This window comes from Chlorocebus sabaeus, chromosome 9, assembly GCF_047675955.1.
Source record: "Chlorocebus sabaeus isolate Y175 chromosome 9, mChlSab1.0.hap1, whole genome shotgun sequence".
Classification (NCBI taxonomy): Eukaryota; Metazoa; Chordata; class Mammalia; order Primates; family Cercopithecidae; genus Chlorocebus; species Chlorocebus sabaeus.
In genome coordinates this window covers 50,563,278-50,586,808 of record NC_132912.1, presented here as the reverse complement: position 1 = coordinate 50,586,808, position 23,531 = coordinate 50,563,278, and the positions used below count along the sequence as shown (strand labels likewise).

Here is a 23,531-nt window from a genome sequence, read left to right as displayed (position 1 = left end):
GTTCTAAGTGTTTCTAAATGTATTTCTGTACACCACTCAAGTATTGGCCTCTCTTCTGGTTCTGTTCATGTGTTCTCCCCTGCACACTCTATGGTCATATCCACAGCTTCGGCTCTACTTCCCAACATCTTTCTCCAGCCCTGATTTCTTTGTTATGTGCTAGATCCCAAATCTGAATGGTTAAGTCAGGAAATGTTCATCTTCAAGCAGTTTAAGCCAGTTGCAATTGGCTTAAGAATATAGGAAATATATCGGTTTGTATACCTGAAAAGTCCAGCTATAGGCATAGCTGGATATGAGTGTTCAGTCAATGACAGCAGGACTCTGTCTCCATCTCTTGATGCTGCTTTCTTCTCTATTGTCTTTGTTCTCAAGCAAGCTCACCCCAAGTAGTGACAAGAGGACCATCAGCAGCTCCAGGCTGACATTTCACTAGCTTAGCAGCCCGTGTGGGATGAAAGCCTTTCCTTTGCAATATTTCCCACTATTGTATTGTATTATATTGTTTTATATTGGCCTGGATTGGATCCTGTGTCCATTTCCAAACCAATCTCTGTGATCTGGGTTGGCCAGGCCTGGATCACATGCTCATTTCTGAACTAGAAAAGAGGGAAACTCAGCCCTACTGAAATCAACAGGACAGATTGTGGGAAAGGGGTTCATTTCACAAAAGGAAAACGGTGGGTCTGTTTCCAGAATAAAGGTGAACAGATACTGAGTTCCCCAAAACAAAAATTGTCCCACATCTCCCGAACCTCTCCAGCTGGATGTCCCACAGACAACTTATGGCAAACCCAACACGTTTCTCCCAGCTCTGAGTCTCTACAACTGTATTCCCATGTTGAAGTTATGATCGATTAACTACTTCCTCAATTTGGAAACTTGGGGACAGCCTCACCATCTTCTGAAGTAAACTGATCTACCCTTTTCTCAACAATGCCAGTGCTTTCGCTCTGCTTTGGGATTTGGCATCTCTTCCCCAGGCTGTTTCACTGGATTCCTATCTCATTACTCTGTCTCCATTATCTCTTTACTCTGTCTCCACTATCTCCTCCTGCAAACCACTCTCCACATGGCTGCTAAAATCATCTTTCCCAAGCATTGATCTGCCCCTGTTTCTTCCCTGTGCATTTGCTATTTTTTGGTTTTCCATCGTCATGTTATACTTGGGGACCTCTCCACACTGTGAGCTTGGTGGAAACAGTCTTGACATAAGCAAGTAACGCACGCTCCACCAGGGGGATGCACTGGCCCCAGACCTCGACTCTAGGGCTTGTGGCACATGTATGGTAAGAGAATGAATGATGTGTTCTGTGGATCTGGCAGCAGCAGCTACATCCAGCTTCTGGGGTCAGCCAGGGCAATCATGGCAGCCATGACATCCAGCATCTAGCAAGGTTAATGGGGTAAGCTGCCATTTCTGGCCTCGGCAGCATGACCATGGGCTCCTTCCAGGCCTGGTTTTGTGGTGTGACATGGGCTGAACCTCTGGATTCAGAGTCTCTCCTTGTGTCCCCGTATTTTATCCAGCCTGCTTCTCCAGCCTTCTAGGCAATTCCTTGAGATCCTGTTTTCCTCTCAAACAATTCCTTTTGAGACTATCTCAGCCAGAGCCAGCTCTGTTGCTCACAGCTATAAACCTTGACCGAGACACTCCTGAGTGGTTTCAGAAGAAAATCTAAACACTTCAGCCAGGCATAAGAGACCCTTTGTGATCTGAGCCTCACTCACCTGTTCCCTGGCCCATTGCCCACCCCACAGCCCTAAGTGATTAGCAAAGCAGGCCTTTCACATTTACAGGCCTCTGCCCTCCTCTCATCCCCTTCTCCACCTGGTAAATGCTGCCCAACTCGAGTAGCAACTCCTGCCATCATCTTTCCCTTCCTCCTTTCTCTCCCAGCAGAATGGTGGGCTCCCTCCTCTGGTCCCCTGCAGCCTCGCTCTGCATAGGCTCTGATGAATGCCTGGCACCCTATATCTGTGTGTGTGTGTGTGTGTGTGTGTGTGTGTGTGGTCTTGGGAGGGTCATAGAGCTCCTCAAAGCAACAGCATGTCATCTCCCCCCACCCCCCCACCCCGTCTTTGTGCCTCCTACCCTAGAGTCCAGCACAGCACTTGTCCCATAGTGAGCCCTCAACAAACACACAGTTAACAAAGGATGGAAATCAATGCTCCATCCTGCCAGCCCTGGACACAACACCCAACAGTTGCTTGAGGGCCAGTGTGGCATTCTTAATAAAGTATGTTGGAAAATGTTTGAATGTCTCGGGGAAGAGTGCTTAGTACAAATTATTGCGGACATTTCCATGGCATCTCTCTTGGGGATTATAAGTTGACCGGCTGGGAAAGCTGTCTCTCTCAGGTTCTGGTGGCTGGAAAAGCCTTGTGACTGTGGAGCAGGGAAGACGTGGCTGTCTCTTTTGGCCACTGTGGTGGACAGGGGCTGCTGCTGTCACTGCCTCCCTGCCTCTCCCCACTCTCAGCCTACGTGGTCCCCTGGACTCCACACCTTGCCTTACTGCAGCTGAAACTCCTGTCCCAACAGTCAGAGCACATCGTCCAGGCCACAGCAATCAGCTTTTCTTAGGCCAGTGTGAGTTAGACTTCCTACCACTTGTAATAAGAACTGAAATGGTTTTTGCTACATCAGCCACTAAACTCAACAGTGGGTGCCCAGCAGGATTAAGTGGGCCTCCTCTTACACAGGAAAGGGGCAGCTCCCTGCAGCTCCTGGCACACCCAGCTCTAGTCCAGCACTTGAGTCCCCCACACCCAGCTGTAGGAGCTGACTGCTTTAGCTCCGCATTTTCCCCCTCACCCTAGGCTCTTCTCTGTCTCACCTACCCCAGCCCAGCCCTTCCTTCCTTCTCCCCATTCCCCAGGGCTCTGCCTCCTCCCCCTTTTCAGGAGTAAACACTTTCCTGTTTTCTCCTCCGGCAGCTAATGCCTCCCTGTGTTTGATTCCAGGCAGGCATAGGCCACAGTTCTGGAAACTTCACCCTGTTACCTGCTGTGAGCGAGGAAACCATGGCATGGGCGTTATGGATGTTTATAATTTCTCAGCAACCTATGAGCTAACAGGCCTTGCTATCCAGATTCTTAAAACTGTGTTTCAGAGAGTGAAGTCGCTTGCCCATGGCCCCAAGGCTGGCTGGGGGCAGAGTCAGGGCTCACACCCAGGTCTGCGTGAGCCAGAAGAAGCTGAGATGGGCAAGCAGAGTGCTGATGAGCAAAAGAGGAGGCAGCGGAGGAGCCGAGAACACACAGATTCACTTCATGAGACGTGGGGAAGGTGCTAGAACATGTAAGGGCTTTTAGCCAAAGTACAAACGTCTATATTGTAGAGGTTGTCCTGAAAAAACTGTAACTGTGAAATATTTGGGAAAATAACCCCCTTTTCCAACATGTTGCTCAGTTTGTCACAGTGACTGTTGCCATTTTCCAGACAGCTTGACTTGCATGTTATATGACTTATGGCCCCTCCCAGTGTGCAGTTGCCAGCACGGACAGCTGCTGTGTCCTTCAAAGCACACATTTCAACAGGCTCTAAGATCCCAGCAAAAAAGCGCCCCAAATCCCTTTACTGCACAAGACAACCTTGGGCACGCCTATGTGTAAGCAAACGCTTTGAGGGTTGCTCGGATGGAAATATGTGTGTCATTTTATGGAACGGGGGCATAGGAAAAAGAAAAGATTGCCGTCTTCTTTGTCAGCCACACAATATGCACAGCTCAGGGGTGGAGATGCAGAGCCGGGATGTGAATGCCCACTCCCCTCTTGCTGTTTGTAGTATTGAAAACGTACTCAGCCTCTCAATTCTCAGTTTTCTCACCTATAAAATGGGGGGTGGCAATAACATGTCCCTCCTGAGGCTATTATGAGGATAAAATGAGATACTGTAAGGAGCTGAGCCCACTGGCACACGGTTAAGCCAGCAGTAAACGTGAGCGACTATCATTCCGGGTTTTTTTGTTTAGGTTCTCATTTTTACTCAAAGGACATATATTGCTTTTCCATCATGAAAAACATGAAGTTTGGTTTTTAGGATCATCTACAATAAAGCAGCAGCATTTGGGGTTTTTTGTTTGTTTGTTTGTTTTTTGGTTTTTGGTTTTTTTTGGCCTTTCCTTCTGGGCCCAGCAGGCCTGAGAAGGAGGTGACTACAAGATGTTTTCATCTTACACTTCACCTGAGGAGAGAGGTGACAGAACGCAGAGGCAGATAATGTGTAACGGAGTTCCACCCCAGCCTCCAAATTTTGAGAATTCTTTCTCATTATGCAGGAAACTTCCCTTGGGTATTTAAAGAGAAAACAGCTCACATCATTCCCTCCCTCCCCTCACCTATGGAGAAAACCCAGTGAGCCTCAACAGACCCACACTGACTGAGCTGGCAGGCACTGAGCCACCGCAAGGACCAAGCACTATGTCGGGGCTCTCCCTGCACTGCCTCAGTCCGTTCCCACCACAGCCTTATGAAAAAGCACCTCAGTCAAGAGGCAGCGTGGCTTAGGGGCTCAGTATACGAACTCTAGACCTAATCGGCCGGATGTGAATCCCAGCTGTGTGACCTTAGGAAAGTTACTTGACCTGTCTGAACCTCAACATCTTAATCAGTAGCATAGAAGTAAAGACATGCCTCATAATGTATAGTGAGGATTAGGTGGAAGGGATGGAAAACAATGGCGGCCCCCTGGTAAGGAATTGAAATTACTTGATAAATATCAGCTGCTATTATTGTTCTCACACCTACCTGGTAGCAAAGTAGAATGGGCCTCCACAGGTGTTCTGTTCAACATCCAAATCCCCTTCTTCTGGAAACCGTACCCCAATTTTGTTTGGCGGCTCCTCCCCCATTCATTGTACACAGTCTTGGGTAAACTGTCAATCAAGTGAACCCAAGAAAGATATGGATAGCCCCCAAAAAATTGCCAATCAGGTATTTTCTCTTGGAACTTGGCTGGGCACAGTGGCTAACCCCTATAATCCCAGCACTTTGGGAGGCTGAGGCAAACAGATCAGTTGAGGTCAAGAGTTTGAGATTAGCCTGACCAACATGGTGAAACCCCATCGCTCCTAAAAATACAAAAATTAGCCGGGCATGGTGGTGCATGCCTGTAGTCCCAGCTACTCAGGAGGCTGAGGCACAAGAATCGCTTAAGCCCAGGAGGCTGAGGCACAAGAATCGCTTAAGCCCAGGAGGCAGAGGTTGCAGTGAGCCAAGATCGCCCCATTACACTCCAGCCTGGGCGACAGAGCAAGACTCCATCTAAAAAAATACAAATAAAAAAAAATATTTGGGGGCAGAAACAGGACAGAAGTGCAGTTTATAACAGGTCAGACACGTCTAGTAACTTTCCTAAGGTCACATGGCTGGGATTCACACCTGGCCAGTTGGGTCTAGAGTTTGTATACTGAGCCCATAAGCCATGCTGCCTCTGGACTCAGGTGCTTCTTCATAAGACTGTGGTGGGAACTGACTGAGGCGGTGCAGGAAAAGCCCCGACACAGGAGTGGCAGTACAGAAGCTACAACGCTCCTGAGCACTGGCACCAGGGCAGGGAAGGAACCCAGGAGCTTGGCTTTCACAGGGTAATGGGACTAAAAATATCCCACGTGAGGCTGAGGGCTTGCAGCAGTTTCTCTGCCTAAAACCAGGTGTTGGGATGTGGATCTACAGGTCAGAAAATATGGCAGAAACAAACTCTGACCTACCACCTGGAACACTGGTTTATTTGAGGTTCTGGACCTAAAGAGGAGGCTGGATAAAGAACTTAATCAAGATCTCCTGCTGGCTTCTTGCCTGGACCTAACATCTGTCTAGCATCACCACAGAGGAGAATCCATAAAACTTCATTATAATGTTTAGTCCAAATGAGATTAGATGAGGCTTAGTAAAGACACCACAAAAACGAAAAACTGATGCACAAGGCAGGAGAGAGAAGAGAAACAAAACAACACAAAAGGCCTAAAACACTCCATTCTAAATAAGCCGGCAAATCAACATTCCAAATATAAGGGAGAATGCAAGTACTAAAAAAGACGGCCAACAAAGTCAACCTCGTTGGAACATGAGCTCACTCCAGACAAAATTAGGTTTATAAAGCAATCTGACAAATGCTTCATAATTATTATAAGCTGCTCCAAGAGATTTTTTAAATAGCATCCATGAAAAATAAAATACTTTTAAACAGGCAGAAATGAAGAACGTATACTAAAATGAGAGATAGCAAGGACACGTGAACAATTTCAAAATCTTAGAAAAGTATAGTCATTGACATTTTTTAAAACTCACTAGATAGGATAAACTCTATATAGAAACTAATAGAGAAGAATATGACTGAATTGGAAGATAGTCCTGGAGAATTCACCCATGACAAGACACAGAGACACAGAAATTAAAAGATTCATTTGAAAAAAACAGTTATGAGACCTGACGTCTACTTTGAGATGTTCTAACACCTATCTAACAAGGGTTACAGAAGCAGGGAATGAGAAAAATAGCAAAAAATATATATTTGAAGAGATAATAATTCAATTTATAGAATTGAAGAAAGGGTTCTCAGAGTGCACTATGAATATGGAGCCAGGACAAAGAAAGATAAATCTACAGCTAGAGAATCTGTAACAAAACTGAAGAACATCAAGGGTAAAAGAGGAAATGTTAGGCCAGGTGCAGTGGCTCACACCTGTAATCCCAGCACTTCGGGAGGTCAAGTGGGTTGATGACTTGGGGTCAGGAGTTCCAGACCAGCCTGGCCAACATGGTGAAACCTCATCTCTACTAAAAATACAAAAATTAGCCAGGCATGGTGGCAGGTGCCTGTAGTCCCAGCTACTGGGGAGGCTGAGGCACGAGAAGAGCCACTCCAGGAGGTGGAGTTTGCAGTGAGCTGAGATCACACCACTGCACTCCGGCCTGGGCAACAGAGCAAGACTCCATCTCAAAAAAAAAAAAAAAAAAAAGAAATGAAATGAAAACGTTAAACCTACCAGAAAGGAAATATAAATTGCTAAGAGTACAACAACTAAACTGATGGAAGACTTTTCATCAGCAAAATGAGAGCCAAGACAATGGAAGAACAATTTTCAAAGGACTGAGGGTTAAAAAAAAAACAAAAAACTGTCAACTTAGAATTTTATGCCAGATAACTATCATTTATGAGGAGTAATAAAAGAGTTTTTATAACTAAAAGACTAAGAGGGCTTACCACCTATAGATTCTCACTAAAGGCATGGCTTATTTTAAGGGCCACTGGGGGCCGGGCGCGGTGGCTCAAGCCTGTAATCCCAGCACTTTGGGAGGCCGAGACGGGCGGATCACGAGGTCAGAAGATTGAGACCATCCTGGCTAACTTCGGTGAAACCCCGTCTCTACTAAAAAGTACAAAAAACTAGCCGGGCGAGGTGGCGGGCGCCTGTAGTCCCAGCTACTCCGGAGGCTGAGGCAGGAGAATGGCGTAAACCCGGGAGGCGGAGCTTACAGTGAGCTGAGATCTGGCCACTGCACTCCAGCCTGGCTGACAGAGCAAAAAAAAGGGCCACTGGGTTTTGCTTTAATCAGGTGTGGTAAGACACACAAACACAGAAACGGCTGTCATGAAGAAAGAAGTTTGTTTTACTCACAGCTAACTAGAAACAGGAGATATGCATTGCACGGTGGGTCAGGGACAGAGGGAGTGAGGAGGAAATGTGGGTAAGAGCCTTTTTATTACAGTTTCTATGGGAAGAAAAGGACAAAGGAGGGGAAGCAGGCTTAGGACTGGTTGGTTTGATTGGTTTCAGCAAGCTTTTAATCCTCATGGGGAATGAAAAGGGGCTGTCCTTAATTATCTGGTACTGGGCCCTGGGGTGATTAGGGCCTGTGATTGGGGAATGGGCTCTTCATTGGTTGGTTTGCATACAGAAAGCCTATTCTCAGGGGAGTTGTTTACTAACTCCAAAAATTGTTTGGCCCTGGGAGTGGCAGTCCCTCCAGGGTTAGCAATGACCAGAGATGTCAAAGAATCAGAAAATAAAAAACATGATCACAAGATGGGTAGATTGTTTGAGGCCAGGAGTCTGAGACCAGCCTCAGCAACATAACAAAACCCCATCTCTACAAAAAAAATTTTAAAGGTAGACGGGTGTAGTAACAGGTGCCTTGTAGTCCCAGCTACTCCGGAGGCTGAGGCAGGAGGATCACTTGAGTCCAGGAGTTCGAGGCTGCAGTGAGCTATAATCATACGACTGCACTCCAGTTTGGGCAACAGAGTGAGACTCTGTCTCTAAAAGGAAAAAAAAAGATCAATTACAAAGTTGTATTTCAGTCCAAAGTAAAACAAACCATGAGGGAAACTGTGGGATTCAAAATACAATGCTAAGCACAAGGATGAATAAAACATCATTAAATTTAATTAACAATAAAAAAATATGGCCGGGCACGGTGGCTCAAGCCTGTAATCCCAGCACTTTGGGAGGCCAAGACGGGCGGATCACGAGGTCAGGAGATTGAGACCATCCTGGCTAACTTCGGTGAAACCCCGTCTCTACTAAAAAATACAAAAAACTAGCCGGGTGAGGTGGCGGGCGCCTGTAGTCCCAGCTACTTGGGAGGCTGAGGCAGGAGAATGGCGTGAACCCGGGAGGCGGAGCTTGCAGTGAGCAGATATTGCACCACTGGACTTCAGCCTGGGCGACAGAGCGAGACTCCGTCTCAAAAAAAATAAAAATAAAAAAATAACTGGGCACAGTGGCTCACACCTATACCACCAGCATTTTGGGAGGCCGAGTCAGAAAGACTGCTTGAGCCCAGGAGTTAAAGACAAGCCTGGGCAACATGGCAAAACCCCATCTCTTCTTGCACTTTTTGTACAAAAAATAGAAAAATTAGCAGGACATGGTGGCTTGCATCTGTAGTCCCAGCTACTGGAGAGGATAAGGTGGGAGGATCGCTTGAACCAAGGGAGGTCAAGGCTGCAGTGAGCAGAGATCATGCCAGTGTATGATCCTGTCTGTCTCAAAAAAAAAAGAATATAGTCATATTAAAATAATATAATTTCTGTGTTTAACAATATTATTTTTAGATAAGAAGACTAAAATGGGAGTCATTCAACAAGTTCCTTTGTTAAAGAAGTTAGAAATACTAAATAACAGATTTCTAAATAAAATCATGCAGACAAAAGAATTATTAAGAAGAATGGATACTAAAATGAATATTAATATGTATTGCTTCCAAACCAGCAGATGATAATTTGGATTATAAGAAAATTAAGCTGGGTGTGGTGGCTGACACCTATAATCCCAGCACTTTGGGAGGCTAAGGTGGGTGGATCATGAGGTCAGGAGTTCGAGACCAGCATGGCCAACATGGAGAAACCCTGTCTCTCCTAAAAATACAAAAATGAGTTGGGCGTGGTGGTGCGTGCCTGTAATCCCAGCTACTCGGGAGGCGGAGGCAGGCTTGAACCCAGGAGGTGGAGGTTGCAGTGAGTGGAGATGGCGCCATTGCACTCTAGCCTAGGCGACAAAGCAAAACTCCTTCTCAAAAAAAAAAAAAAAAAGAGAAAAAAGAAAATTAAAACTTTTATTCAACAAAAGATGGGATAAATGGAAAGATAACCTACAGTTTGGAAAATGATACCTGTACTACATGTAACTGTCAAGGCTCAGATTTTAGAATTTATAAACAACTGCTAAAACCCAAAATGAAAAAGAAAAGTAACAAAGAGCTTCCACTGTATTTGTTATTCTTCATTGTTGTAAAAATATGGAAAGCATGTAGAGCAAGACAGAATTTCATCAAGATGAGTGCTTGATGGATATACTGATATCTATTCTCATATCTTCTTCACTTTTCTGTATATTTTATTTTATTTTTTTGAGACAGAGTCTCACTTGGCTCACCACAACCACCACCTCCCAGGTTCAAGAAATTCTCCTGCCTCAGCCTCCCGAGTAGCTGTGACTACAGGCATGCACCACCACGCCTGGCTAATTTTTGTATTTTTCATAGAGACAGGGTTTCACCATGTTAGCCAGGCTGGTCTCAAACTCCTGACCTCAGATGATCTGCCTGTCTTCGCCTCCCAAAGTGCTAGGATTACAGGTGTGAGCCACCGTGCCCAGCCTCCTTTTCTGTATATTTTAAATATTTCATAATATTATTTAAGAATTAGAAAGAACCGTAAGCATTATATCAGGATCAAATACATCCCCATTTGATTCCCATCTTTACCTTAATTACCACAGTAGACAGCAAGTGTGGTCACTGTCCCCTCCCAACCATGGTCCCAGCGCTGAGACTAGCCGACAGAGACAGTGCAGACAGGGAGCTTGGTGGACTCAGCTCTGCCAAGCAGAGATCTCTGACCCTCTGCCACATGGGTGGCGGGTGTGGTCCTCCAGTTGGCCTCACCCTGGGGAACCGGCGACAGGGGCCCACTGGCTGCTGCGTGGGGCTCACAGGGAAGGAAGAAAGACAATGCTGCCAACTGGAGTCCCCTTTCTGCTGGCTTCTCAGCATTGCTCACTCCCCAGCACCTCAGGACCTTTGGGCTAGAAATGTCTACATGAGGAAATCCGGTTCAGCAGTTAGGAGGAAGATCGGCAAACTGAAGTAGCATTCAAGCCATGGGATATTTCAGATCCACATTCTACACTGTTTCAGGGAATATAAGCTTCATAGACACAGTTGCTCCTTGAGCAACAACTTAACCAGCAACTCCAATTTAAAACCAAAAAGCATGTCAATACAATCAGAGTGTTCAACTTAGCGCTGCCTAGCTTTCATATTGATCACAAAGCAGGTACTTTTTGGAGGGATCTCACAGCATTTTGCTGAATGAAAGAAGCTCAATCTCAACCGGTAACATATTGTGTGATTCCATTTATATGACTTTTTTTTTCTCCAAGACAAAGCCTTGCTCTGTCACCCAGGCTGGAGTGCAGTGTCACAATCATAGCTCACTACAGCCTCAAACTCCTGAGCTCAAAGGATTCTTCTGTTTCAGCCTCCCTAGTAGCTGGGATTACAGGTGCATGCCACCACCACGCCCAACGTATATAATATTCTTGAAATGACAAAATTATAGAGATGGAAAAGAGATTAATGGTTGCTAGAAGTTAGGGACAGTGGCAGAGAAGCTGTAACTATACATAGGCAGTACGAGGGAGATCTTTGTGGTGCTGGATGGTGTTGTATCTTGAATGCAGTGGTAGTTACACAAGTCTACATACGTAATAAAATGGCATTGGTTGGGCATGATGGTTCATGCCTATAATCCAGCACTTTGGGAGGCTCAGTCAGGCAGATCACTTGAGGCCAGGAGTTAAAATCCAGCCTGGCCAACATGGAGAAACCCTGTCTCTACAAAAAATACAAAAATGTGGCCCAGTGCAGTGGCTCACCTCTGTAATCCCAGCACTTTGGGAGGCCAAGGTGGGCATATCACTTGAGGTTAGGAGTTCGAGACCAGCCTAGCCAACATGGTGAAATCCCATCTCTACTAATAATACAAAAATCAGCCAGGCATGGTGTCAGGTGTTTGTGATCCCAGCTACTCAGGAGGCTGAGGCACGAGAATCGCTGGAACCCAGGAGACAGAGATTGCAGTGAGCTGAGATAATCCAACTGCACTCCAGGCTGGGCAAGAGTGAAACTGTGTCTCAAAAAAAAAAATTAGCCGGGCATGGTGCCACACACCTGTAATCCCAGCTACTGGAGAGGCTGAGGCATGAGAATTGCTTGAACCCGGGAGCAGAGGTTTCAGTGAGCCAAGATTGTGCCACTGCACTCTAGCCTGGGTGACAGTGAGGCTGTCTCAAAAAAATAAAATTAAAAAAAAGGGCATAAAACTATACACATATTGTACTGTTGCAATGTAATTATATAAAACATACCTACTCAGGGAGACTGGCTAAAAGGTACTCTGTACTATGTTTGCAAGTTCTTGTGAATCTATAATTATTTTAAAATTAAAATTTAAGAAAAATATCACTTACTTGTGTATAAAGTTAAATAAAATCTATAGATTAGGGGTTGGCAAACTATGAACAATAGATCAAATCTGGCCACCACCTATTTTTATATGATCTGCAATCTAAGGATAATTTTTCTATCTTTAAGTGGTTAAAAAATTTTTATAAAGGATGTTTCATGATACATGAAAATTATGTGAAATTCAGATTTCAGAGTCCCCAGGTAAAGTTTTATTGGAACACAGACATATATATTCATGTACATATTATCTATACATTACCTCAATGGAGTTGAGTTGCTGCTTGCTATAGAATGAATGTTTGTGTCCACTAAATATGCTGAAACCTAATTCCCAATGTGATGGTATTTGAAGGTAGGGTTTGTGGGAACTGATTAGGCCATGAAGGTGGAGCCTTAATAAATGAGATTAATGACCTTATAAAGGGACCTCAAAGAGCTCTCTCACCCCATCTACCATGTGAGGACACAGTAAGAAGATAGCTATCTATGAACCAGGAAGCAGGCACTAACAAGACATTGAATCTGCCAACATCTTGATCTTGAACTTCCCAGCCTCCAGAACTGTGAGAAATAAATTTCTGTTGTTTATAAGCCACCCAGACCATAGTCTTTTGTTACAACAGCCTGAATAGACTAAGATGTTGCTATAGAAATTATATGGCCTACAAAGCCTAAATTACTTACAATCTAGCTATTTACAGAAAACTTTTGCCAATCCTTGCTATGAAACATTTAGGGATTTATTAATTCACTATTTTGAATAATGCTGAAATGAAAAATCTTTGTACTCATTTCTGTATACACATGTATAAGAATATCTCTAGGATAGAAACCAAGAAACGGAGGTATTTAAATTTTTAATACATATTGCCAAATCTTCCTTCAAAGATGGTGGTTCTAGGGAACAGCTTCTGGTAATGAAAGAGGAATTCATATCAGATTAACCCTCCTGCTGATAACATTTACAAAAATCTGGACAAAATGTAAAAAGAACAACTGTTTGAGGCACTGTAGATCAATCAAAAGTAGGGAGAAATTGATGGTGTATGACTACTCTTATGAGAAGAAAAGCAAAGTAAGAGCAAATGAACCCTAAAATAAGCAGAAGAAAGTAATAAAGATGAGGGCAGAAGTCAGTAACATAGAAAATGAAACAAATCGAGAAAATCAATAAGACCCAAAGTAGGTTCTTTGAAAAGAGCCAAAAAAAAAAGATAAATAGTAGTCAGACTTGTCAGAAAAAAAGAGAGAAGACACAAATTGCCAAAAGCAGAAATGAAAGAATAGCCATTACTACAGAGCCTACAGACATTGAAAGAATAATAAGGCAATAGCAGGAACAATTCTATGCTAATGAATTCAACAACTTACTGAAATGGAAAAATTTTTTGAAAGACTCTGTATTAGTTTACTAGGACTGCCATAACAAAGTATCACATAATTCCTCACAATTTCTCACAATTCTGAAGACTAGAAGACTGAGATCAAGGTGTCAGCAAGGTCGCCTTCTTCTGAGCCTCTCCTCTTGGTCTGTAGATGGCTATCTTCTCTCTGTGTCTTCACATTCACATGGTCTTTCCTCTGTGTATGTCTGTGTCCTAATCTTCTCTTCTTCTAAGAATGCTAGTCATTTTGGATTCAGGCCCATGCTAATGACCTCATTTTAATTGAATTATCCCTTTATAGGTCATATCTCTAAATATAGCCACATTCTGAGATACTGGGAGTGAGGACTTCAGCATGTGAATTTAGGGAACACAATCAAGCCCATAACAGGCGCAAAAACTCACTCAAGAGAAGACAGATAATACAAATAGCCCTAAATTTATTTTTTTAATTGAATTTATGATTTAAAACCCTTCCACAAAGAAAACTCCAGGCCTAAGTGGCTTCACTGGTTAATTCTACCAAATGTTTGAAGAAGAATTATGCCATGTCTATATAATCTCTTCCAGAAAACAAGAGATGATGGAACACTTCCCAACAGATATCAAAATTTGACAAAGACATTATAAGAAAAAAACTACAGAACAATGTCTCTCATAAATATAGATGTAAATGTCCTAATCAAAATTTTAGCAAACCAAATCTGTCGATATATAAAATAAGTAACACGTTATGATCATGTTGTTTATCCCAGGAATGGAAAATACATTTAATATTCAAAAGTCAATCATTGTAATCCACCATATTAAAAGACTAAAAAGAAAAACTATATGATCATTGCAATAGACAAGAAACAAATTTATCAAAATCCTACATCCATTCCTTATAAAAACTCTCAGCAAACAGGAATAGAAAAATTTTGCTTAACCTGATAAAGAGCATCCAAGAAAAAACTTTGGTTAACATCATACTTAATAATGAAAGACTAAATGCTTTTCTCTAAGAAAGGCAACTTCTTACAACTTCTATTCAACACATTACAGAAGATCCTAGCCAGGGCAGTAAGGTAAAAATAATAATATAGGCAGAACACACAAAGATTTCAAATGAAGATATAAAACTCTATTTGCATATTATATGATTATCTTTGTAGAAAATCCAAGGGAATCTATTTTTAATAAGCCATTAGAACTAGTAAGCATGTTCTCAGTACATAAAAATCAATTGCATTTTAATATACTAACAATTAATAATTAGACATTGAAATTTTAAAAATACCATTGATGGTGGCTTAAAAACTAAAATGTTTACAGATAAATTTAGCTAAATATGTGTTATTCCTATATACTTAAAACTGTAAAATGTTGTTGAGTAGAATTTTAAAAGATATAGATAAATGCAGGTATAGAACATATTGCTGGATTGTAAAGTATCATTTCTCCTGAAATTGATATATACACAATACAAATCAAAATCCCATCAGGCTTTTATGGTAGTTTTATAATAAATTGTGAAATTAGGTAATGAAAGTCTTCTGTGTTCTTCCGTTTCAAAGTTGGTTTAGCTAAATATTTACATATAGATTTTAGAATCAACTTCTCAATTTCTATAAAACAGTTTGATGTAATTTAAATGGGGGTTGTGTCAAATCTATAGATCAATTTGGGAAGGATTGATTCTTAACAGCATTAAATCTTCTAATCTATGAACATGGTATAACTCCCTTTACTAGAGTTTCTTTAATTGTCTCAGTGATATTTTATACTTTCAGTGTGCAGGTCTTGCACATATTTTCTCATTTTTATGCTATGTAATTGACTACATATTATGTACACAAAGGTGCCAAGTTAATTCCATGAGTAATGGATAGTCTTTTAAACAAATGGTACAAGGTCAATTGAGTATCATTCAGAAAATAATAAATCTGGACCCTCGCCTCACACCATATACAAAATAACTCAAAATGTATGTTTATATACCTAAAGTTAAAACTATTAAATATATGGAAGGAAATACAAGAGAAAATCTTAACATTAGGTTTAAAATTTTTTTTTTTAGTTAGGACACTATGATGGCTAGAATATCTGTGTTCACCAAATTCATATGTTGGAATACTGACCCCCAAGCTGATAGTATGAAGAAATGGGACCTCTGGAATGTGATTAGGTCATGAAGGTAGAGATCTCATGAATAGGATTAGTCCTTATAAGAAAGGTCTAGGTCTTCACAGAACAAGAAAAAACAATCCCAAAATTAACATGAATGGAACCAAAAAAGAGCCCACATAGCCAAAGCAAGACTAAGCAAAAAGAACAAATCTGGAGGCATGACATTATCCGACTTCAAATTATGCCATAAGACTGTAGTCGCCAAAACAGCATGGTACTTGTATAAAAACAGGCATATAGGCCATGTGCGGTGGCTCACATCTATAATCCCAGCACTTTGAGAGGCCGAGGTGGGTGGATCACTTGAGGCCAGGAGTTTAAGACTAGTCTGGCCAACATGGTGAAACCCTGTCTCTACTAAAAATACAAAAATTAGCTGGGCACACACCTGTAATCCCAGTTACTTGAGGGGCTGGGACATGAGAATTGCTTGAACTCAGGAGGCAGAGGTTGCAGTGAGCCTAGATGGTGCCACTGCACTCCAGACTGGGTGACAGAGTAAGACCTTGTCTCAAAAAAACAAAACGACAACAACAACAACAACAAAAACAGGCATATGGACCAAAGGAACAGAATAGAGGATCCAAAAGTAAAATCAAATACTTACGGTCAACTGATCTTCAACAAAGCAAACAAAAATAAAGTGGGGAAAGGACACCCTAATCAACAAATGGTGTTGGGATATTTGGCAAGTCACATGTAGAAGAATGAAACTGGATCCTCATCTCTCACCTCATACAAAAATCAACTCACGATGGATCAAAGACTTAAATCTAAGAACTGAAATCATAAAAACTCTAGAAAATAGCATTGGAAAAACCCTTCTAGAAATTGACTTAGGCAAAGACTTCATGATTAAGAACCCACAAGCAAATGCAACAAAAACAAAGATAAATACATGAGACTTAATTAAACTAAAAAGCTTCTGCACAGCAAAAGAAATAATCAGCAAACAGACAACCCACAGAATGGGAGAAAATCTTCACAATCTATACATTTGACAAAGGACTAATATCCGGAATCTACAAGGAACTCAAACAAATCAGCAAGAATAAAAACAAACAATCCCATCAAAAAGTGGGAGGAGGACATGAATAGACAATTTTCAAAAGAAGATATACAAATGGCCAACAAACATGAAAAAATGCTCAACATCACTAATGATCAGGAAATGCAAATCAAAACCATAATGCAATATTACCTCACTCCTGCAAGAATGGCCATATTCAAAAAAAAAAAAAAACATAGGTGTTGGCATGGATGTGGTGAAAAGGAAACACTTTTACACTGTCGGTGGGAATGTAAACTAGTACAACCACTATGGAAAACAGTGTGGCGATTCCTTACAGAACTACAAGTAGAGCTACTGTTTGATCCAGCAATCCCACTCCTGGGTATCCACCCAGAGGAAAAGAAGTGATTATATGAAAAAGATAATTGCACATGCATGTTTATAGCAGCACAACTTGCAATTGCAATAATATGGAACCAGCCCAAATGCCCATCAATCAATGAGTGGATAAAGAAAATGTTTTATATATATATATATACACACACACACAGACACACACAGACACACCATGGAATACTACTCATCCATAAAAAGGAATGAAATAATGGCATTTGCAGCAACCTGGATGGAATTGGAGACCATTATTCTAAGTGAAGTAACTCAGGAATGGAAAACCAAACATTGTATGTTCTCACTCATAAGGGGAAGCTAAGCTATGAGGACGGAAAGGCATAAGAATGATACAATGGAACTGGGCATGGTGGCTCACACCTGTAATCCCAGCACTTTGGGAGGCCAAAGCGGGTAGATCATTTGAGGTCAGGAGTTCAAGACTAGCCAGGACAACATGGTGAAACCCCATCTCTACTAAAAATACAAACATTATTTTGTAAGGTGGTGTGCACCTGTAATCCCAGCTACCCAGGAGGCTGAGGCAGGAGAATCACTGGAACCTGGGAGGTGGAGGCTGCAGTGAGCTGAGATTGCACCACTACACTCCAGCCTGTGCAACAGAGTGAGTGAGAAAAAAAAGAAAATAAAGAATGATACAATGAACTCTGAGGACTCAAGGGAAATGGTAGGAAGGGGGTGAGGGATAAATGACTACACATTGGGTACAGTGTACACTGCTCAGGTACCATCAGGTGATGGGTGCACGAAAATCTCAGAAATCAACCACTAAAATTCATGTAACCACACACCACCTGTTCCCCAAAAACCTATTGATATTTCAAAAAATTAAATTAATTTTTAAAATTTTTAAAAGAGAGGTCCAGGAGTAGGCTTTTTTGCCCCTTCTACCATGGAGGGCATAGCAAGAAGGCACTATCTCTGAGGAGGCCAGGCCCTTACCAGACACCAGATCTGCCAGTACCTTGATCTTAGATTTCATAGCCTGCAGAACTGTGAGAAATATTACAAGCCGCCCAGTTTATGGCATTATGTTATAGCAACCCAAAGAGACAAACACAAACAATTAAAAATGATAAATTGAACTTCATGAAAATAAAAATCTTTCACTCTTAGAGAAATTTAAAATGCAAGCCATAGACTGACAATATTTGCAAAATACATGTGGTAAAGGACTTGTTTCCAGAGTGTATAAGGAATGCTTACAACTCAACAGGGAGCAGAAAACTCATTTTTTAATTAAACTTTTGTATCTGATATCACTGTAAATTTGCATGCTGTCGTAAGAACTACATCACAGAGAGCCTAGCCTTTACCCATTTTTTTCCAATAATAACATCTTACAACACTCTAGGATAATCACAACCAGGACACAGTAACATTGATACAGTCAAGAGACAGATGCTCCATCACAAAGATCCCCCGTGTCTTCTCCTCCTGGGATTCCTGTTAGATCCAGCATCAGCACTGTGGAACTCCTATGTTCTCCATGTTTCTTTAAAGAATTTAAAAATACATATCTTTGTTCTTTGTTCTACTTTCTTCGGAGAATTCTTTGGGTTTGTCTTCAAACTTATTTTGTATTTCAGCTGTGTCTGTTCTGCTATTCAGCCTATCTCTTGAGGTTTTAATTTTGGCAAAATTTCATACTTTCTTGATGTCCAATTATTTTAAAAATAGTCTGTTTTAATAGTCTGTTGTTGTTTCAGAGCAGCAATATTCTCCTAGCCCTCTGAAGTTACTGCAGTTCATTTAAAGCCTTCTGCTTGTTCCGTGAGCTTGTTTTATTTCCTAGGGTTAGGTTTTTTTTTGAGATGGAGTCTCGCTCTGTCACCCAGGCTGGAGTGCAGTGGTGCTATCTCGGCTCACTGCAAGCTCTGCCTCCTGGGTTCACGCCATTCTCCTGCCTCAGCCTCCCAAGTAGCTGGGACTGCAGGCGCCCACCACCACGCCTGGCTAATTTTTTTTCGTATTTTTAGTAGAGACAGGGTGTCACCATGTTAACCAGGATGGTCTTGATCTCCTGACCTCATGATCCACCCACCTCAGCCTCCCAAAGTGCTAGGATAACAGGTGTGAGCCACCGCGCCCAGCCTCCCAGAGTTAGTTCTTACGTTTATAGGGTTTGGAGTCCTTTTTTATGTGGTTGGTTTTCCCCAATTTGGTAATCTGGTGGTTGCACCTTTTTCCTTTTTTTTTTTTTTTCCTAAAGAGACAGGGTCTTAAACTTCTGGGCTCAAGTGATCCTCCTGCATTAGTCCCCTGAGCAACTGGGACTATAGCTAGGAGCCACCATGCCTGGCTGACTGTACCTATTCCTGCAGGAGATGCGTCCCAGCCCATCTACAGCCTTCCTGTACCCACACTGAGGAAGGGACTGTATGCACCTCGGGCAGGCCACATCCATCATCTGATCCCCAAGGGCTCCTGCACAGCCCAGGTGCCTCACCAGTTGCTGCCTCAGCCAATCGCAGGGAAAGCCCAGACTAGTGGTTCTCCATGGGGCCAGGAATGCATGGTATGGGAAGAGTTCATTTCTCAAGAGAAGCAATGTGGTCTTATGGACAGAGGTGAAGTCCAAAACCACCACTTCTTTAGCAAGTGGCCTTGGGCAAATAACTTTATATGAACCTCAATTTCCTCATCTATAAAATGGACATATTCCCAACATGCAAAGCCATGGTGAAGATTAGACAGCATTTAATTATACACGCAAAACATCCAGCAGAAGGCCCAAGACATGGCAGACACCATAAATGGGGGCTACAATCCTTTTCACTTTATGTCACTTTGAAAGCCCCTGTGGTAGGAATCAAAGTGTATCTCAACAAGATATACTTTTTTGTTTTTTGAAACGGGAGTCTCTCTGTCACCCAGGCTGGAGTGCAGTGGCACGATCTTGGCTTACAGCAACCTCCGCCTCCCAGGTTCAAGCGATTCTCCTGCCTCAGCCTCCTGAGGAGCTGGGACTACAGGCACGCGTCACCATGCCCGGCTAATTTTTCAACAAGCTATTTTTGAGGCTGATGAAACTTAACACTCCACCGCCCAACCTCACGCTGATTGTTTTAGGTTGCTTGTGCCAGCCCTATGGTATTTCTGTGTCTGTTCCAGAGAGGTTCATCTCTTTTCCTCTTCCTTCAAACACCAGCTCTTCCAGGGATCCTTCCCTGACACCCACAGCCGTCTGCATTGACCTCCAATGTAACTCGTAACTCAATGAATTAAACAGCTGACATGTCTCCCCAGTGGACTCCCGATGTGAAGAGCCAGCACGCAGACGGATGCCTTCCACCCGGAACCCAGTGTCCAGCACGGAGGAAGTGCTCTGAGAAGGGGATAAATGAACAAACAATCTGTTCCAAGCAAAACATCCCTCCCCTGCGGCAGCTTCTCCAGTATCTCCACAGGGAAGCAAAACCAACAAAACGCCAGAGTGGAGAAGCCAACAGACACTACCTGGTGCTCAAATGAAAATCTGGCGCAGTGGCTCACACCTGTCATCCCAGCACTTTGGAGGCTGAGGCAGGTGGATCACTTGAGGACAGAAGTTCGAGACCAGCCTGGCCAACATGCTGAAACCCCGCCTCTATTAATAATACAAAAAAATTAGCTGGGCATAGTGGCGCACGCCTGTAATCCCAGCTACTCGGGAGGCTGAGGCAGGAGAATCACTTGAACCTGGGAGGTGGAGGTTGCAGTGAGCTGAGATCGCGCCACTCCACTCCAGACTGGGCGACAAGAGCGAAACTCCGTCTCAAAAAAATATCCATGGAGACGGATATTTTCTTCTCTCCATTTTTTTTTTAACTTTCTCCCCATTCCCTACCTTCTCTCAACCGCCTATCCCTCCCCCAGTCTTACAACATGAAGTGAAAACAGCAAATCTCTCTGAAGCATGTTTTTATTTCTCTGTGATTTGGTTTTCTACTTTGGTACACATGAGCTGTGGCTGCATTTCACACAGAAGCTGACACATCTCGCGAGAATGCCCCATAAAACAGAGCGCAAACACATCACCCCGCAGGTTCACTGCCCCTGGCAGTCACTGCTCAACTCCCTACTTCTAAGAGCACAGAAGAGAACATCGCTTTGAATCTACAGATGAGCGAGTGTGTGGCGAGCAGCAGCCAGGGCTGCCAGGATGGGAGCAGCCACAGACACAGGTCTCAGGGTATCCGTCTTGAGACACAGGTGGAGAAGCCGCACAAGAAATTCCAGCAAGATGGGAGCAGCTGGGGGATGCGCCAGCACAGCAGCCTGCCTATAGGACTCCTCTGGCTCCCTCAGTCCTGGTAGATTCTGGCATGACACCAAGGCCAGCAGTGCTGCCTCTTTGGTCCTGTCATTGTGAGTCTGTTTTATCCTGGGGCCCCGTAGCCCCTCTCCTGGGCGGGAGTTCCACCCCTCCCCTTTCCATCACCTCCTTGGTCCCCAGCCGACCCACAGCGAGACCTACACAGGTCTTGCCCAGCTCTAAAATGTCTTGCCCTCAAAGGCCTGGAGATTGAAGGCAGTATCCAGAAACTTCTTCAGTGACACCAGGTGAGTGTTCCTGTTTCCTGTGGCTGGTGCAGCCGCTGGGTCCCGGCCGACATACCTGGAGGAGAGACAAGCTAAGGTGAAGACCGGGCCTAGCCACCTCCCCACCCCCATCTTCAACCCAGGACTGCAGGGGGCACACATCTGAGAACGGCTGACCTTGAAGCTACAGGCCCTGCCTTTGGGCCCTGGCACCACTTCCAATGAGCTGCAAAGCCTGGGTCAAACTCAGTCACCCAGCCACAGAAGAGTGGGGAGAAACTGTCCCTCCATGTCACTGCACTTGCCCATGAGGACAACAAACGAGGCAACAACTCAAAGGCTTTGGGGACAAACACACTTGGCTTCTTGGAGTTTCTCAGGACCCTCTCCCATCTTCCCAGGGACACATGATGCCAGTATTGAGCACCCACCATGTGCCAGGGCTAATACATACATCAGATCTAATCTTATCACTGCCCTTTGTAGAGATAGAGGGACTAAGGCTCCAAGGGGCTACATAACTGGCCTGAGATCAAAGGCAGGAATTTTGAGACATGCAGCAGGTTCTCTAGTTCAGTTCTGGCTGCAGAACAAACACAAAGCCAGTCCAGATGATGCCCCATCCCTCATGGGTAAGCTGTCCCACCACAGACAGGGTGCACAGAGCTGACACAGACTATGGGGCCAACTCCTTGGTTTCCAAATGCAGCCCAGAGAAAGGCAAGGCCAGTTCCAGGTAGCATGGCCCACGGGATAGGCAGAGCCAGGATGGAGCCTCAGGACCGAGGTGAGGGGCAATCAGCAGCCCCATCATGTACCATATGGGCCGCGTGCGCCTCAGGATGGTCATGAAGCGTGGGCTGATGTAGTCATAGTAGCCCATGTTCTTGTGCTCTTCCTGACACCAGGCCAGCTCCGCACCTGGGTACTTCTCTGCCTCCTGCTTGATCAGGTCAAAGGGGAATGGAGAGATCTGGGGAGGGAAGAACAAAGGAGCATAGCCAGAGGAGGGGCGGTGTGTCCCCAGCACCCCCCGACAGGAGGCACAGGGCCTCACCAGCCTTCACCTGGCCTGGCTGGCATACTGGCCAGAGCCGGGGCCAGCAACATGAGCTTGCCCATCAGTTGACTGCAAGGGGCTCAGGTGCACCTGCTCCAGGCGCGTGATGGCCACCTTCTCCTCCAGGCCCTGGCTGCTCCGCTCCTTCACCAGGTCATAGTACACCTTTCCCGTGCAGAAGATGAGCCGCTGCACCTGCTCAGGGGCCTGTGCTGCAGCCCCATCTTCAGGAATCACCCGCTGGAAGCTGGTCCCTGAGCGACCAATAGGACACGGCAGACATGTCGGTATCCAGAGGGGCTGGGGCAGCTCAGGACCAGGCCTGCGTCCCCAGGCTCTCCTTAGCCACTGAGACTAACTGCAGGTTTGGACCTGTGGCTGCAGTGGACACCTCTTGAACTAAAAGATGGAGCAAGGGACAACTGACACCCTGAGCTGTCACAGGGAGAGGGGTGGAGACACCCAAAGGTTGAGCCCTGGGAGCATCACGTTTAAGGTGACTGGAGGTGGGGGTACAATGAGAAGGGCCCTGAAGGAGATAGAGAAGGCGACACGATGGCATCATCCTTTGCCCCAACCTTGCTTCTGCCCAGCTGTGCCCACCTCCTGCAGAGCACTGCAGTCCCCCATCACTAAGCAGATGTCCCAGGAGGCTGCTCCATGCTCCTCCTCTTTCAGCCTGGCAGCTGAGCCCTCACCTCCAAGCCCCATCCATTCCTCCTTCCTGAGCCCATGATCTTGATCCCAGGTCATGCCCACTGCAAAACCTCTCAGGAGGCTACTGTAGTGTCCCTGCATCCCTGCATCTCAGGTGAGGACTCTAGGGCAGAAAGGCCAAATGGATCCCAGGCCCTCAAGAGAGAAGCCAGCACAGGGCAAGCAGCCCAGGTAGTCTAGTCCCGACATCAGAGCTCTAACTGCCCGCTTCAGCCACCCACCCGCACAGAGGGGACATCCAAACAGACGTGGGAGAAAATCCAACCCCTGTCCA

The 23,531-nt window shown here is 44.4% G+C and overlaps 1 protein-coding gene across 5 annotated transcripts in view; it reads right to left on the bottom strand.

Annotated features, from left to right (window-relative positions):
- Nucleotides 1-18,175: 18,175 nt before the first annotated feature.
- Nucleotides 18,176-23,531, bottom strand: part of OGDHL (oxoglutarate dehydrogenase L) — a 31,719-nt gene continuing 26,363 nt past the window's right edge. For 3 of the 5 annotated variants that reach the window (XM_007962561.3, XM_038008893.2, XM_038008902.2), the window contains 3 exons: nt 22,631-22,794; nt 22,299-22,453; nt 20,843-21,556 (listed from right to left, as the gene is read on the bottom strand). In XM_007962561.3, coding sequence (XP_007960752.1) covers nt 21,433-21,556; nt 22,299-22,453; nt 22,631-22,794 — 443 coding nt within the window. In that variant the 3' untranslated portion in view covers nt 20,843-21,432. Of the gene's footprint in view, nt 20,285-20,842; nt 21,557-22,298; nt 22,454-22,547; nt 22,795-23,531 lie in introns of those variants that run through there. The other 2 variants (XM_038008897.2, XR_005244095.2) reach the window with 2 other exon arrangements.